The sequence below is a fragment of the Mobula birostris genome, chromosome 24 (assembly GCF_030028105.1).
Source record: "Mobula birostris isolate sMobBir1 chromosome 24, sMobBir1.hap1, whole genome shotgun sequence".
NCBI lineage: Eukaryota > Metazoa > Chordata > Chondrichthyes > Myliobatiformes > Myliobatidae > Mobula > Mobula birostris.
The window spans coordinates 3,115,192-3,131,361 of NC_092393.1; the positions used below are offsets into that span (position 1 = coordinate 3,115,192).

General features: G+C 42.4%; 1 protein-coding gene across 4 annotated transcripts in view; it reads left to right on the forward strand.

Annotated features, from left to right (window-relative positions):
- The window catches only part of mycbpap (mycbp associated protein), a 183,191-nt gene that overhangs the window by 132,035 nt on the left and 34,986 nt on the right, over positions 1–16,170 (forward strand). For 3 of the 4 annotated variants that reach the window (XM_072242040.1, XM_072242039.1, XM_072242041.1), the window contains exon 16: positions 2,024–2,136. In XM_072242040.1, coding sequence (XP_072098141.1) covers positions 2,024–2,136 — 113 coding nt within the window. Of the gene's footprint in view, positions 1–2,023; positions 2,137–16,170 lie in introns of those variants that run through there. The other variant, XM_072242042.1, reaches the window with a different exon arrangement.

Consider the following 16,170-nt stretch of genomic DNA (forward strand, 5'->3'; position numbering starts at 1 on the left):
TCTTTGAGTTAAATTGCTTCTGATATCCATGTATTTTTAAATATAATGGACATTTCTGCCTTCACTATTCATTCTGCAGTGAGTTTGAGGCTCCACCTCTCTTCACTTCCCTTGGATTCTCTGTCAGGGAAATATGATATTTTTTGTTCATCACCAGTTAGTTACAATATGCCAGCTTAAATTCAAATAGACAAAGATGTGTGATTTTGAAATGTATAGTTAGGACAGACTAATTAATCTTCAGCACCAAAGTTAAATCATTGAATGATTCATTATACTTCTACTGACTTATTAAATTAGCCATTCTCCCCTTCCCTCTCCCCAATCCTTCAGAATTTTCTTCTGCAAAAGTGTATTCATGTCACTTTTCAGAATTCAGCAATCTTCTTCCACCACGTCAAAATCATAACCACTCAGTGCATGTCAATTTAAACTGATGTTCCTGAAGTGATCACCAGTTTTGTTCCACCCTTCCCCAATCCCCAATTGTTTGGAATATTTACTCCACAATATGTGTCAATATAGACATAAATTAGAGGATATTCAGATCCATAAGCTAACCTCATCATTCATTCAAGTCCTCTCAACTACATTTCCCTGACTTTACTGCATATCCTTGTCTCCCCATTTAACAAAAATCTGTTGATTTCTGTCATGACCGTGCTTCCTGACATGCCTAAATTAGCAAAGATCCTCTCCTTCTGGACCATGCCATCTTTTCACACCTACCATTGGGCAGGAAATACAGAGGCCTGAAGTCCCACACCACCAGGTTTACCTCCTTACAAGCAGCCACAAGACAAATCTCCAGGTTGTATAAAGTATACATACTTTGATAATAAAATGTACTTTGAACTTTTGAACTTTGAAGAACAGCTACTTCCCTTCAATCAGCTGGCAAAATCCAAATCACTACAGTTTAGCAACACTATGACCACTTAGTTCAGGTTCTAATTGTGTTTTTCTGTAAAATCAGGTATAATTTATGTTTTTTGTGAATACTGCTTATCTGTTGCCGTTCGCCTGTGATGCTGCTACAAACATTGCACCTTTGTACTTCTGCACTCCACTTTGACAATATCAACCTTCTTCCATTTTGATTAGACCTTCCTTCCATCATAAGATCAGAAATGGGGAAGTTTACTAATTATTACACAAAGTTCAATGCCATTGATAACTCGTCAGCACATGAAGCAGCTCATACTGTCATGCAGCAAGACCTCATCGGCTTTCAGGCATGGCCCAACAAATGGCAGATAGTAATCATGCTACAGATATGCTCGATGATGACAATCTCGAACAAGAGAGAATCTGTGCACCTTCCCTTTTCATTGGCATATCACCTCCATGTCCCATGTAGAGATGTTGAAGACGGAATCACATTATTGAAGTAGTCAGTAAGCAAGAGGGAGACTAGGACCACTCAAGGATCATGGAGAGGATATGTGATTGGATGTGGAGGATGTGAACGAGTACTTACTGTCGGTATTTGCCGAGGAGAAGGACGTGGAGAACAAGGAGATCAGTGTGGAGCATGCTAATGTGCCAGGGAATATAGAGATAAAGAAGGTGGTAGTACTGGGTCTCTTGCACAACATCAGGGTGGGTAGGCCCACAGGGCCAGATGGGATATACCCAAGATTCTTGAGAGAGGCAAAAGACAAGATTTCTGGGCCTTAGCCAAGATCTCCGTGCTCTGAGCTGTGGATGGATTTTTGCAAAGTGTTCAACAAGGTCCCTCATGGAAGACTGATCCATAAGATTTGGATTCAGAATTGGCTTGGTCATAGAGGGTAATAGTTGATGGGATTTATTCTGTCTGGAGGTCTTTGACCAGAGGTCCAACTTGAGTTCTGTACAACTGCAGCCACAACTTAACCAGCATATCTGTATGATATTAAAACAATTGTTATTAATGCAAGTTTTTAATATTACAGTATACTGATTAGTTTGATGAGTAAATTGTTATATGTTTACAGACTAATGCAAATAAACAGCTTCTCCATTATTTCTTTTTCTACAGTTATCAGCTTTGGCTAGAAGCAGTAGATGGGCTGGTCAGTAAGTCAATGCGGCTCAGGGAAATACTGGGCTTGCCTGAAAAGGAAACTGAAGCCAGTGTTGTGGATGAAACCGGTAAATTACTTTAAACAAGCTGCTTTCTTATGTAATTGATGATTGGTTAGATTGTACATGGACACGCGATTCACCAGCATTCTGCTCTACATTCTGCAGTATCTGTGGGATTGCTTCCTGTGGGATTTCACAAAACATTCACACAATGTTCCTACTGACAGTACCAACTGTATACAACCCCCATTACTGCTCTGTGACCTAACACTAGACTTTCCACTTTGGCTTGTGTCTTTGATTGTCTAACATTTAGATGAAGTCTGGAGAACTGTTTTACTTCTGATAATTTGCCGTACATATTGAGTACCACAGTACATTGTGGCTGGTGCAACGCTCTTACAGCCCGGGCCGTCAGAGTTTGGAATTCGATTCCAGTGTGCTCTGTAAAGTCTGTACGTCCTCCCCATGGAATGCGTGGGTTTTCTCCGGCTGTTCCGTTTCCTCCCACCCACAGTCCAAAGGCATACTGGTTAGAAGGTTAATTGATCATTGTAAGTTGTCCCGTGATTAGTCTCGAGTTAAAGCGGGGGTTGCTGGGTGATGCGGTTCGAGGCACAGAGAGGTTGTTTCCCGTCTGAAGAATCGAGATCATGCTGCTGTCTGTGTCAGAGAGGCATCAGAGGAGTCGTTGCACAAAGGAAAGTGCAATCTAACTGCGAGTGATCAGCTTAGTTGCTCTACATGTGATCACAAGACCCACTTGGACATTATTAATGTGGAATGCTGCAAGTCCGATTCACTGATTCATTGGCGAACGGCAGGGGAGCTGCATGGCCTCAGTCGTAGGGAGGATCAGACCTCAAGGCACTGTGTTGCCTGCTTACAGCCGCTCGAGAGAGAGGCTTTGGAGGTAATGTGGTGCAGCGTCCACATTGCTACTGCCCCCCAAAGTGTGCTTGGCAGAAGACGAGCTGTATTGTGTTTGACTGCGGATTTCTGCAATATTTATGGACCTAGGAATTTGGACTATATTTCTCTTGTGTGACTGTATTTTACCGATAGCGTTTATGTGCTCAATGTACTTTGTGTTGCGTGTGAGTGTTGGTACCGTGTTTTGCCTCTTGGCCCCAGAGTAACACTGTTTCATTTGGCGTATTGATGGGTATTCATGCATGGTTGAATGGCATTGAACTTGAGCTTGTTGCACAGTGTGACCTTGGCATTAGGAGACAGTTGACTGCTGCGGGTTTTAGATATGACCACAGAACCTGAACCTTAGTGTAAAAGTGCCACTAACAATACCGACCTGATTTCAAATAAAAAGAAGAGTGCAGTAATATGGGGGTGAAGGCACAGAAGGAGGGCTGTGTGTGGCAGGATGGTGGGCAAAGATAGGATGATGTTACTTTAAAACTATTTGAGGTAGAAATAGACACATAATATTGACTCACTCTATCCCTGGGAGATACAAGAACAACAGGAATGAGGCTCAAATAAAACTAGAGAAGTTCTTTTTCTCCTTTGTGCATTCCATAATACAGGAACTTTCTACATTCATATTTAAAAAGTACCTGACATGTTTGAATAAGAAGTAGTTTTTTAAATCTGATTGATGAATTAATGGAATAGCCTTCTGACATGCAGGACTGGGAGCCCAGTCACTGCATTCTGATCAAACTCTGTTATCATTGTTTTGCCATGATCCCTTCATTTACTCACCTTTAAAATCTAGCTCCATCTAGTGTTGAGAGCGACTATGGTACTTCTAGAAAGTTCGTTAAGCAGAAACACATAGGTTGTCGTAGAAATATTAACAGTCTTAATTTATGATCATCCTTCTGCTCTGGATGTCCGCTGGAGGTGATGGGTGGAATTTGCCATCAATCAGCTGGACAGTCATCAAAAGAATACGGACTTTCCCATAAGATGGTGGCGTGATTGGACGTAGCAGTCCCTCCCTTGTGAACCAAAGATGGTTTTGTCTTTTTTAAACCTTTTTTAACAATTGTAAAACAATGCTGGACATTAAGGACTTCAAGTACAGCAGATGGACACCATCAGTGAGCTGGTCATTGGCAGAGGAACAGGACTTAGTGTGAACCGTGTTACTGCCTGCTACAGAATAGCATCGGAGTCAGTGTGCAAAGACCATGTACATTCTAGCAACCAGTGATTGTCTTGGATGTTTCTCTTGCAATTGGAAAACCGTGGTGGACGTTGGTAACATAAAATACTGCAAGTGCATTTCCTTTGTTTACTGACAGACAGATGGTGGGGCAGCTGCACAGCCTTGGTTGTAGTGAGGACTAGTCCTCAGGCTGCGAGCTCCATGTTGCAGCAGAGGAGGCACACAGCATCCATGCTGGGTTGGAGGCTGACCCCTCACGTCAGTGCTGCCCTCTAGTGTTTGTTCAGTGGAAGATAAATTGGATTGCACGTGTGGGTACGTTGGTCTGTGGACTGCTGAGAGCAACTTGCTCTTGCCAATAACACCCATCTACCATTAATTTACGAGGCATGTCACTCAGAGAGTTGAGCTATGTGTTTTTTGTGTGACTGTATGTTTACTTGATATCTTGTGCTGTGTGTGACTGTTAGTAATGTGTTTTTCACCTTGGCCTCAGAGGAACACTGTTTCATTTGGCTGTATTCATGGATATTTATGAATGGTCAAATGATAACTAAATGAACGTGAAGTGCAAAAATATCACCAAAGGACAGAAATCATATTAGTAAAGTAAGTCAGGGTAATGGAAGGTTGTGGGCCAGGACAGGAATGCATTTAACAATTGTGACTGTTATAATGAAGGCTGCATAGTACTTGGGGCACCAAAATAGCCTGTTTGAATCACTGGATCAATGCCAGCATTATGACATGTGAGCATCCTACTATCTTCATTCTAACCCTACAGCAGTGTTTCATCTCCCTGGTTTATGACTCCAGCTTCCATATAAATATATCGACACTGCTTTAACCACTTCCTATAATACGGAGTTTCACATTCATTCATTAAAGATATTTACCCGGAACTGTCAGATTTACTAGGAGTTATCATGTATTTCTGGCTCTTCCTTACACATGGAAATCTCTTCTCTATTTCTACAATTTGAAAACCATCTATTTGGTCCAGCCTTCATCCTCCGTTTTCAGTCGGGCTTCTTGATAGATCTAACCTCTCTGTTCTAGGTCAGTGTTAACAATACAAATGTTATCAGATCTACTAATAGTGGTATTATCAATACATCTAGTTATTAGTTATAAAACAATTAGCGATAACCTTAAGTCATTAAAGGCACTATTTAAAAATACCTTTGGTTGTCTAGATATGAACTTTGCATAACACTCCAAATATGGATGGGATATGAATCATTCTAATTTGGTGAAGAATTGTTATGGAAAGTGGTACAAGTTAATATCAAATCTGAAGTAATAATAATAAACAAAATTAAGTCTTATATGAGATCAGCTATTAATAGGTTAGATAGAGCTTGGGACAATGCATTTTCTAACTTCCCACAGCAACACATTTCACCTTGATTATTCAGAATTATTAGGATGGACAGGTGAAAAAGACACCAGAATGGTCTGCTGCCTCCCAGGTGCTGGAGTCGAGAATGCCTCAGACCGGCTGCAGAATATTTTCAAGACGGAGAGTGTGCAGCCAGAGGTTGTAGTGCTCATTGGCACAAATGACATAGGTAGAAAAGGAGAAGAGGTTCTACCCGGTGAGTATCGGGAGTTAGGGAAGAAGATGAAGAGTAGGACTTCCGAGGTAGTGATCTCTAGATTACTCCCAGTGCCATTTGGTAATCAGGGAACAAATAGGAGAATAGGACAGATGAATGAGTGGCTGAGGAACTGCTGCAGGGAGTCAGAGTCAGAGAAAACTGCAGGAACTGCTGCAAGGAGTCAGAGAAAACTGCAGGAACTGCTGCAGGGTGTCAGACTCATAGAAAACTGCAGGAACTGCTGCAGGGAGTCAGAGAAAACTGCAGGAACTGCTGCAGGGAGTCAGAGAAAACTGCAGGAACTGCTGCAGGGTGTCAGACTCATAGAAAACTGCAGGAACTGCTGCAGGGAGTCAATGTCATAGAAAACTACGGGATAGGAACAGGCCTTCGGCCTATTTAGTCAGTAATCTACCTCGTCCCATCGACCTGCACCCAGACCATTGCCCTCAATACTCCTCTCATCCGTGTACTTATCCAAATCTCTCTGAAATGTTGAAATCAACCATACATCCGCCACTTGTGTTAGGAGTTAATTCCACAATTTTACAATCCTTTGAGTGAAGAAGTTCCCCTCATATTCCTCTTAAACATTTCATTTTTCACCCTACACACAGGACCTCTAGTTGCAGTCTCACCCAGCCTCAGAACCTGCTTGCATTTATCCTATCTATACCCCTCATAATTTTGTGTACCTCTATCAAATCTCCCCTCAATCTTTTACATTCCAGGGAATGAAGTCCTAACCTTTCCCTATAGCTCAGGTCGCCAAGTACCGGCAACATCCTTGTCAATTGTCTCTGCACTCTTTCAATCCTATTTACATCTTACCTGTAGATAGGTGACCAAAACTGGACACAATACTCCAAATTAGGCCTCATCAAGTCTTATACAATTTTGACATAACATCCCAATTCTTGTACTCAGTATTTTGATTTATGAAGGTCAATGTGCCAAAAGCATTCTTTACAACCTTGTCTACTTGTGATGCCCCTTTCAAGAGCTTATGGATCTGTATTCCCAGATCCCACCCGCTCTCTGTGTAAGACCTACCTTGATTGGTCCTCCCAAAGTGTAACACCTCACACTTGTCTACATTAAGTTCCATCTGCCATTTTTCAGCCCAGGTCCCACTGCAAGCCACGATCGTCTTCCCTGCTGTCCACTACACCCCCAGTCTTGGTGTCATCTGCAAAGTTGCTGATCCATTTTAACACATGACCATCCAGGTTGTTGATATAGATAACAAACAACAATGGACCCAACACACTCCTAGTCACAGGCCTCCAGTCAGAGAGGCAACCATCTATTCCCACTCTCCGGCTTCTCCTGCAAAGCCAATGTCCAATCCAATTTACCACCTCATCTTGAACTCCAAACAACTGACCCTGCCCACACAGGACCTCGTTAAAGGCCTTGCTAAAGTAGACACTGTCCACTACCTTACCTTCATCAACTTTCTTGATAACTTCCTCGAAAAACTCTATAAGATTGGTTAGGCATGACCTCCCATGCACAAAGCCATATTGACTATTCCTGATCAGTCCCTGACCAGCCAAATACTTACACAGTGTAACTGGTCCCTTGGAATACCTTCTAATAACTTTCCATTACGGATGTCAGGCTTACTGGCCTATAATTTCCTGGTTTATTTTTAGAACCTTTCTTAAACAATAGAACAATCCTCCAATCCTCCAGTGCCTCACCCATGGCTAATGATGTTTTAGATATCTCTGCTAAGGCCCCTGCAATTTCTGCATCAGCCTCCCACAGGGTCCAAGAGAATACCTTGTCAAGTCCTTGAGACCTATCCACCCTAATTTACCTCAAGGCAGAAAACACCTTCTCTTCTGTAACCTACATCGGGTGTGTGACATCACTGCTGCTTTGCCTCACTTCCGTAGACTCTGTGTCTGTCTCCCAAGTAAATACAGGTGCAAAAAACCCATTTAAGATCTCCCCATTTTTTTCAGCTCCATGCATAAATTACCACTCCAATCTTCCAGAGAACCCATTTTGACCCTTACTATCCTTTTGCTTTTAATATATTGTAGAAGCCCTTAGGATTCTCCACAAAACCTTAAGACAATACGATATAGGAGCAGAATTAGGTCATTTAGTTAATAGAGTCTGCTCCGCCATTCCATCATGGCTGATTTAGATTATGAGGACACTCAGTCCTCGTTTATTGTCATTTAGAAATGCATGCATTAAAAAATGATACAATGTTCCTCCAGAAAGATATCACAGAAATACAGGACAGACCAAGACTAAAACTGACAAAACCACATAATTATAACATATAGTTACAACAGTGCAAAGCAATACCGTATTTTGATAAAGAGCAGACCATGGGCACGGTAAAAAAAAGTCTCAAGTCCTGATAGCCCCAACATCTCACGCAGACGGCAGAAGGGAGAAACTCTCCCTGCCATGAACCTCCAAGCGCCGCAGACTTGCCAATGCACAGGAAGCACCCGACCGCAGCCGACTCTGAGACTGTCTGAAAACTTCGAGCCTCTGACCAGCCCTTCGACACCGAGCACCGAGCACCATCCTCTGCCGAGCGCTTTGACCCCGTCCCAGCCACCGAGCAACAAGCAAAGCCGAGGATTTGGGGCCTTCTCCTCCGGAGATTCTGGATCACACAGTAGCAGCGGCAGCGAGCAGGCATTTCAGAAGTTTCACCAGATGTTCCTCCGTGCTCTTACGTCTGTCTCCATCAAATCAGGATTGTGCACGGCACCCTACTTGACAGATAACAGATATCATTCACCGGAGTGGCCACTGCGAGCTGCGTTGCGCCGCCATCTTCTCCTCCCGGATTTATTATCCTTCTCAACCCCACGCTCCTGCTTTCTCCCCATAACCTTTGATGCCCTGATTTATTAAGAACCTATCAACCTCTGCCTTAAATATATCCGCTGACTTGATTTTCACAGATTCACCACCCTCTAGCTCAAGAAATCTTTCCTCATCACTGTTCTAAACGGATATCCCTGTATTCTGCTGTGCCCTCTGGTCTTAGACATCCCGTATTATAGGAAACATCCTCTCCACATCTAATGCTTCTAGATTTCAGTGAGATCCCCCTTCCCCTCGATCTTGTAAACTCCAGCGAGTACAGGCCCAGAAGCATCGTATAGTAACCCTTCCATTCCTTGGTTCTTTCACATCAACCTCCTATGGATTTCGCCAGTGCCTGCACAACCAAAGACATACTAGGTAGGTTAATTATTCATTGTAAATTCTCCCGTGATTAGGTTTGGGCTAATCAGGTTTGTCATGAGTTGTGGCATGGAGGGCCGGAAGTGTCTACTCCAGGCTGTATCATTAAATAAAATAAATTTAAAAAAAATAATTTTCTTACATACAGGGCACAAAACTGCTCACAATGCTCCTAGTGTGACCAATGCCTCAGGTATTACATCCTTGCTTTTCAATTCTAGTCTTCTCAGAATTAATGCTAACATTGAATTTGCCTTCCTCATCATTGATTCAACCTGCAAGTTAACCTTTAGGGAATCCTGCACAAGGTCTCCCAAGTCCCTTTGAACCTCTGATTTTAGAATTTTCTCCCCATTTAGAAAATACTCCACGCCTTTATTTCTTTTGCCAAAGTGCATAACCATGCACTTCCCTACTGTATATTGCATCTGCCACTTCCTTGCCTATTCCCCAATCTGCCTAATTCCTTCTGCAGACTCTCTGCTCCCTCAACACTACCTGCCCCACCACCTATCTTTGTATCATCTGCAAACTTGACCACAAAGCCAGTAGTTTCTTCATCCATATCATTGACATATGATGAAAAGAAGTGGCCCAAGCACCAAACCCTGTGGCACACCACCGGTAACTGGCTGCCTATTAGAAAAGGCCCCATTTATTCTTACGCTTTGCCTCCTGCCGGTCGACCAGCCCTTTATCCATACTTCGCAAGCTCTGGATCTTTCCAGTGATTCCAGGTTCCCTGGCCCCCATCTTATTTTCACTACGGATATCCAGTCCCTCTACACCTCCAACCCCCACCAGGAAGGCCTAAAGCTCTCCGTTTCTTTCTGGACACCAGACTCGGTCAGTTCCCCTCTACCACCACTCTCCTCCACCTAGCGGAATTTGTCCTCACTCTAAATAATTTCTCCTTTGGCTCCTCCCACTTCAAACAGATGGGCATTCGCATGGGTCCCAGCTGTACCCATGCTGTTTGTCAGCTACGTGGAACAGTCTATGTTCCAAGCTTACACTGGTGACCGTCACGCACTTTTCCTACGCTATATTGACGACTGTATTGGTGCTACTTCCTGCACCCGTGCTGAACTCATCGATTTCAGCCACTTTGCCTCCAACTTCCACCCTGCCCTCAAATTCATCTGGTCCACGTCCGACTCTTCCCTTCCCTTTCTCCATCTCCGGAGACAGCTTATATCTATTACAATCCCATGAACTCTCACGGCCGTCCCCTTCTCTCAATTCTTCCATCTCCACTGCATCTGCTTTTCTTCTAGAAAGAAGGAGATGTCCTCCTTTTTCAAAGAAGGGGACTTCCCTTCCTCCACCATCAACACTGCCCTCAACCACACCTCATCCATTTCACGCATGTCTGCTCTTACCCCATCCTCCCGCTACTCTACCAGGGATAGGATTCCTCTTGTCCTCACCTACCACCCCACCAGCCTCTGCGTCCAGCACATAATTCTCTGAAACTTCCGCCATCTACAAAGGGATCCCACCACCGACCGCATCTTCTCCTTCTTTATGCTTTATGCAGGGATCGCTCCCTATGTGACTCCCTTATCCATTCGTCCCGCCCCACTGATATCCTTCCTGACACTTATCCTTGCTAACAGAATAAATGCTCACCTGCCCCTACACCTCCTCCCTTACTACCATTCATGGGTCCAAGCAGTCCCTCCCAGGTGAGGTGACACATCACCTATGAATCTTTTGGGGTCATCTACTGTATCCAGTTCTCCTGGTGTGGCCTCTTGTATATAGGTGAGACCCAATGTAGATTGGGAGACGGCTTCACTGAGCATCCACGCTCTGTCCGCCAGAAAAAGCAGGATCTCCCAGTGGCCACCCATTTCAGTTCTACTTCCCATTTCCATTCCAACATGTCAGTCCACGGCCTCCTCTACAGCCATGATGAGGCCACACTCAGGTTGGAGGAGCAACACCTTATATTCCATCTGGGTAGCCTCCAACCTGATGGCATGAACATCAATTTCACAAATTTCCTGTAATTTCCTTCCCCCTCCCTTCACCATTCCCCATTCCATTCCCATTTCCCTCACTCACCTTATCTCCTTACCTGCCCATCACCTCCCTCTGGTTCTCCTCCCCACTTCCCTTTGTTCCATGGCCTTCTGTCCTCTCCTATCAGATTCCTCCTTCTCCAGCCCTTTATCTCTTTTTTTTTGTAATTTATTTTTTATTGAATTTCATCATTAAACAAACATTTCCATAAGATGTATTTCAGATACTGTATATATATAATATAATCATATTTGTCACAAATCTCCACATAATATTTATCTGAGATATATACTTATAGAAAGGAGAGGAAAGAAAGAACAATCGAAAGAAGAAAACTATGTACAGAGTAGGGAGTGATTTTTTTTTACAACATGTTCATTGACTTGTGAGAATAAAATCAGGCCTATGAGGTGTCATGTAATTAAACCATTTTTTCCAGTATGAATCAAATTGTTCCAACTTATGATAAACAGATGCTGTTATTTTCTCCATTTTGTAAATGCCCATTGTAATTTCCATCCATACATTTAAAGTTGGGCTCTCCTGTGACAACCATTTCCTGGTAAGGGTCTTTTTACCAGCCACCAGCAGTACATTCAATAAATATTTATCTCTTTTCAACCATTCTTGAGGTATATACCCAAAATATATGGTCTTACTCTCTAAGGGTATTTCACATTTAAAGATGTCTTGTAGGGCATTATGTATCCCACTCCAATAGTCTTTGATAACGGGGCATTCCCAGAAAATATGATAATGGTTTGCATTTTGATTTCCACAATTTCTCCAGCAAACAAGGGGGTTACTATCATAATGGGATTTCTGAGAGGGTGTAATAAAATATCTTATCACGTTTTTCCACCCGAGCTCCCTCCATTTCTGTGAACTGGTACACTTCCATTGATACCTCCGTATTATTGTCCAGGCTTCCTCAGATATAATTATCCCTCCTTCCTTCTCCCATTTTGTTTTAATGTATGAAGTCGAATGTGTTTTAAGATTTGACAAACCCTTATACACGCTTGAAATGATTCTACTACCGTTATCTGAATTATATGCTTTTCTAAATAGCTCTATCAGACATGTACTTGCCTTGTTACATTTTTAATCCTCCTATTAACATACTGTTGCATCTGTAGATACCAATAAAAGTCTTGTTTTTCTAATAAGTGTTTCTCTTTGAGCATTTCAAAACTGAACAGTGTTCCTTCTTTCATTATATTGCAAATAGCTGTTATTCCTTTAGCTGTCCAGTCCTTAAATCTATGATCTAGTTTATTCGGTGTAAAATCCGAGTCATATGCACACTATTTAAGAATTGCAATATCTCCCTCTAGTTTATATTCTTTTATAATAGTTTTCCATATTTTAAGAGTCCATTTCACCCACGGGTTGTCAATATTATTTATGTAACTTTGTAGGTTGTTATCAGCCAAAATTGCCTGTATGGGGATGGAAAGTATCCTCTCCTCAATGTTTTTCCATTGAGCATCATATGATGGGTTGCACCGACATATCACAGCTCTCAACTGTGCTGCAAAATAATAATCTCTAAGAGAAGGTAGGCCCCATCCCCCTTTTCCTTGGCTAATTGCAAAGTTTTGAGATGAACCCTAGGCCTTTTACCTTGCCATATATATCTTGATAGCATCTTGTTCCATTCATTGAATTGATTTTGGTTAATCTCTATTGGTAAGGTCTGAAAGAGATATAGTAGTCCGGGCAGTATATTCATTTTAATAGATTCAATCTTTGAACTGAGACCAAGAAAAGAAATTAGGTTCCATCTTGTTATATCTTCCTTAATTTTTTTATATATAGGCTGATAATTGCATCCTGATAATTTTGCCAAATCTTTTGGCGTAATGATGCCCAAATATTTAACGGACTTTGTTTGCCATGCCCAAAGATACCTACTTGCAATTTCTCTTGATGAGCTATAGTTATATGCAAGTAATTGGGTTTTATCTATGTTGATCTTGTATCCTGATAATTGGCCATATTGTTCAAAGGATTGCATCAATTTAGGTAAAGAGTCTGTTGGTTGACCTAGATAGATCAAAATGTCATCCGCGTAACAGGCCAATTTATGCTCTGTCCCTTTAATAGTAATTCCCCTGGTGTATCACAACATTGTGTTTCTTGCGACAGTCTGTGAGCTCTCTACAAATTTGCTACTCTAAATCCCAAGGACCATTGAGTGGTCTGTAATATAATCCCATTAACGTGGTCATAGCTTTCTCATTCCTCAATTCTACCCTTAAAGCCTCACTAGAACAAGCCCTGCAGTCTGTTCTGACTGAGCACTGCCAGGACATTTTCTCCTACCCCTCTGTCTTTAACCCTTCCAGTTCTAGCACATCTAAAACAACGGAACCCTGGAGTACTGAACTGCCAGTCCTGTCCCTCCTGCACAAAGCCTCACTAATGGTTAAAACGTCATAATTCCACGTACTGAACCATGCCCTAAGCTCATCCACAGGAAAGGATGAGGTTGATCTATTAACCTCTGACCACATGCTTATCCCTAACTTCTCAAAACACTATTCAGTAACAAGCTATAGAGCAAACCAGAAATGAAAGAGGTTCCAGCTAAGGCCATACATGGAACTGGATCCCGGAAAGGTTAATTCCCTCACAACACACTTCTGGACCTAAAATAATACTTTTGCATTTTGGCTTGCTTGCTTTGATGTTCACAGAATTTCAGATTTATTTTGTTGCAAATAAATCATTTACCAGCAATAATCTAGTTCCAATCCAATGAAAAAAAGCCAGCTGTAGATGTAGTGGTAGAAAATTTAAAATTCAAATCTTGTTTGAGACTTCTTGCAATGTCAAAACTAAAAGAGCAAGTAACTAGTAGCTAGAAGTTCAAAAATAAGCTGCAGATACTGGATATAGAAACATAGAAACATAGAAAATAGGTACAGGAGTAGGCCATTCGGCCCTTCGAGCCTGCACCGCCATTCAGTATGATCATGGCTGATCATCCAACTCAGAACCCTGTTCTTTGGATACTATCTATAATTTCCCTTGCAGCCATGGGTGCACTACCTTCCCTGATTTATTCTTTTGCCAAACTGGGATGAACAATTGTTGTAGTTCATCCATGCGATCTTTAAATGCTTGCCATTGCATATCCACCGTCAACCCTTTAAGTGTCATTTGCCAGTCTATCTTAGCTAATTCACGTCTCATACCTTCAAAGTTACCCTTCTTTAAGTTCAGAACCTTTGTTTCTGAATTAACTATGTCACTCTCCATCTTAATGAAGAATTCCACCATATTATGGTCACTCTTACCCAAGGGGCCTCTCACGACAAGATTGCTAATTAACCCTTCCTCATTGCTCAATATCCAGTCTAGAATAGCCTGCTCTCTAGTTGGTTCCTCGACATGTTGGTTCAAAAAACCATCCCGCATACATTCCAAGAAATCCTCTTCCTCAGCACCTTTACCAATTTGGTTCACCCAATCTACATGTAGATTGAAGTCACCCATTATAACTGCTGTTCCTCTATTGCACGCATTTCTAATTTCCTGTTTAATACCATCCCCAACCTCAGTACTACTGTTAGGTGGCCTGTACACTACTCCCACCAGCGTTTTCTGCCCCTTAGTGTTATGCAGCTCTACCCATATCGATTCCACATCCTCCAGGCTAATGTCCTTCCTTTCTATTGCGTTAATCTCCTCTCTAACAGCAATACTACCCCACCTCCTTTTCTTTCATGTCTATCTCTCCTGAATATTGAATATCCCTGAATGTTGAGCTCCCATCCTTGGTCACCCTGGAGCCATGTCTCTGTGATCCCAATTATATCATATTCATTAATAATAATCTGCACTTTTAATTCATCCACCTTGTTACGAATGCTCCTTGCATTGACACACAAAGCCTTCAGGCTTGCTTTTACAACACTCTTAGCCCTTATACAATTATGTTGAAAAGTGGCCCTTTTTGATTTTTGCCCTGGATTTGCTAGCCTGCCACTTTTACTTTTCACCTTACTACTTTTTGCTTCTACCCTCATTTTACACCCCTCTGTCTCTCTGCACTTGTTCCCATCCCCCTGTTGTGAACTAACGTCCTCTCGCCTAGCCTCTTTAATTTGATTCTCACCCCCCAACCATTCTAGTTTAAAGTCACCTCAGAAGCCCTCGCAAATCTCCCTGCCAGGATATTGGTCCCCCTAGGATTCAAGTGTAACCCGTCCTTTTTGTACAGGTCACACCTGTGCCAAAAGAAGTCCCAATGATCCAAAAACTTGAATCCCTGCCCCCTGCTCCAATCCCTCAGCCACGCATTTATCCTCCACCTCATTGCATTCCTACTCTCACTGTCGCGTGGCAGAGGCAGTATCCCGAGGTTACTACCTTTGTGGTCCTTTTTCTCAACTCCCTTCCTAACTCCCTTTATTCTTCTTTCAGGACCTCTTCCCTCTTCCTATCTATGTCATTGGTACCTATATGTACCATGACCTCTGGCTCCTCACCCTCCCACTTCAGGATATCTTGGACACGATCAGAAATATCCTGGACCCTGGCACCAGGGAGGCAAACTACCATCCGGGTCTCTGGATATCTTAAATAAAAACAGAAAATTCTGCAAACACTTAGCAGGTCAGGTAGCACAATATTTAAAAAATAACTTAGACAGGTGCATATGTAGAACTCGTAACCTGGGAAAAGGGACTGTGACCATTCACTTGCCTTTGCACCTCATGATTTTATAAACCACAAAAAAGATTCCCTCAACTTTTTGTGCTCCAGGGATAACAGCTCTAGTCTATCCAGTATCTCCTTATCATTCAAGGCTTCCAATCCCAGCAACATCCTCGTGAATTTTTCTGCACCATTTCCAGCTTAATGACATCCTTCCTTGTAGGTGGCAACCATAACTACACACAATCCTCCAAGTGTGGCCTCACCAGCATCATGTACAGTTGCAACATGATGTTCCAACTCTTGTACTTAGTGCCCTAGGATGAAGACAAGCAAACTAAATGCCTTCTCCACCACCCTGTCTACCTGCATCATGACATTCAGGGAACTATGTACTTGTATCTTAAGATCTCTTTGTTCTGTAATACTCCTCAGGGCCCTGCC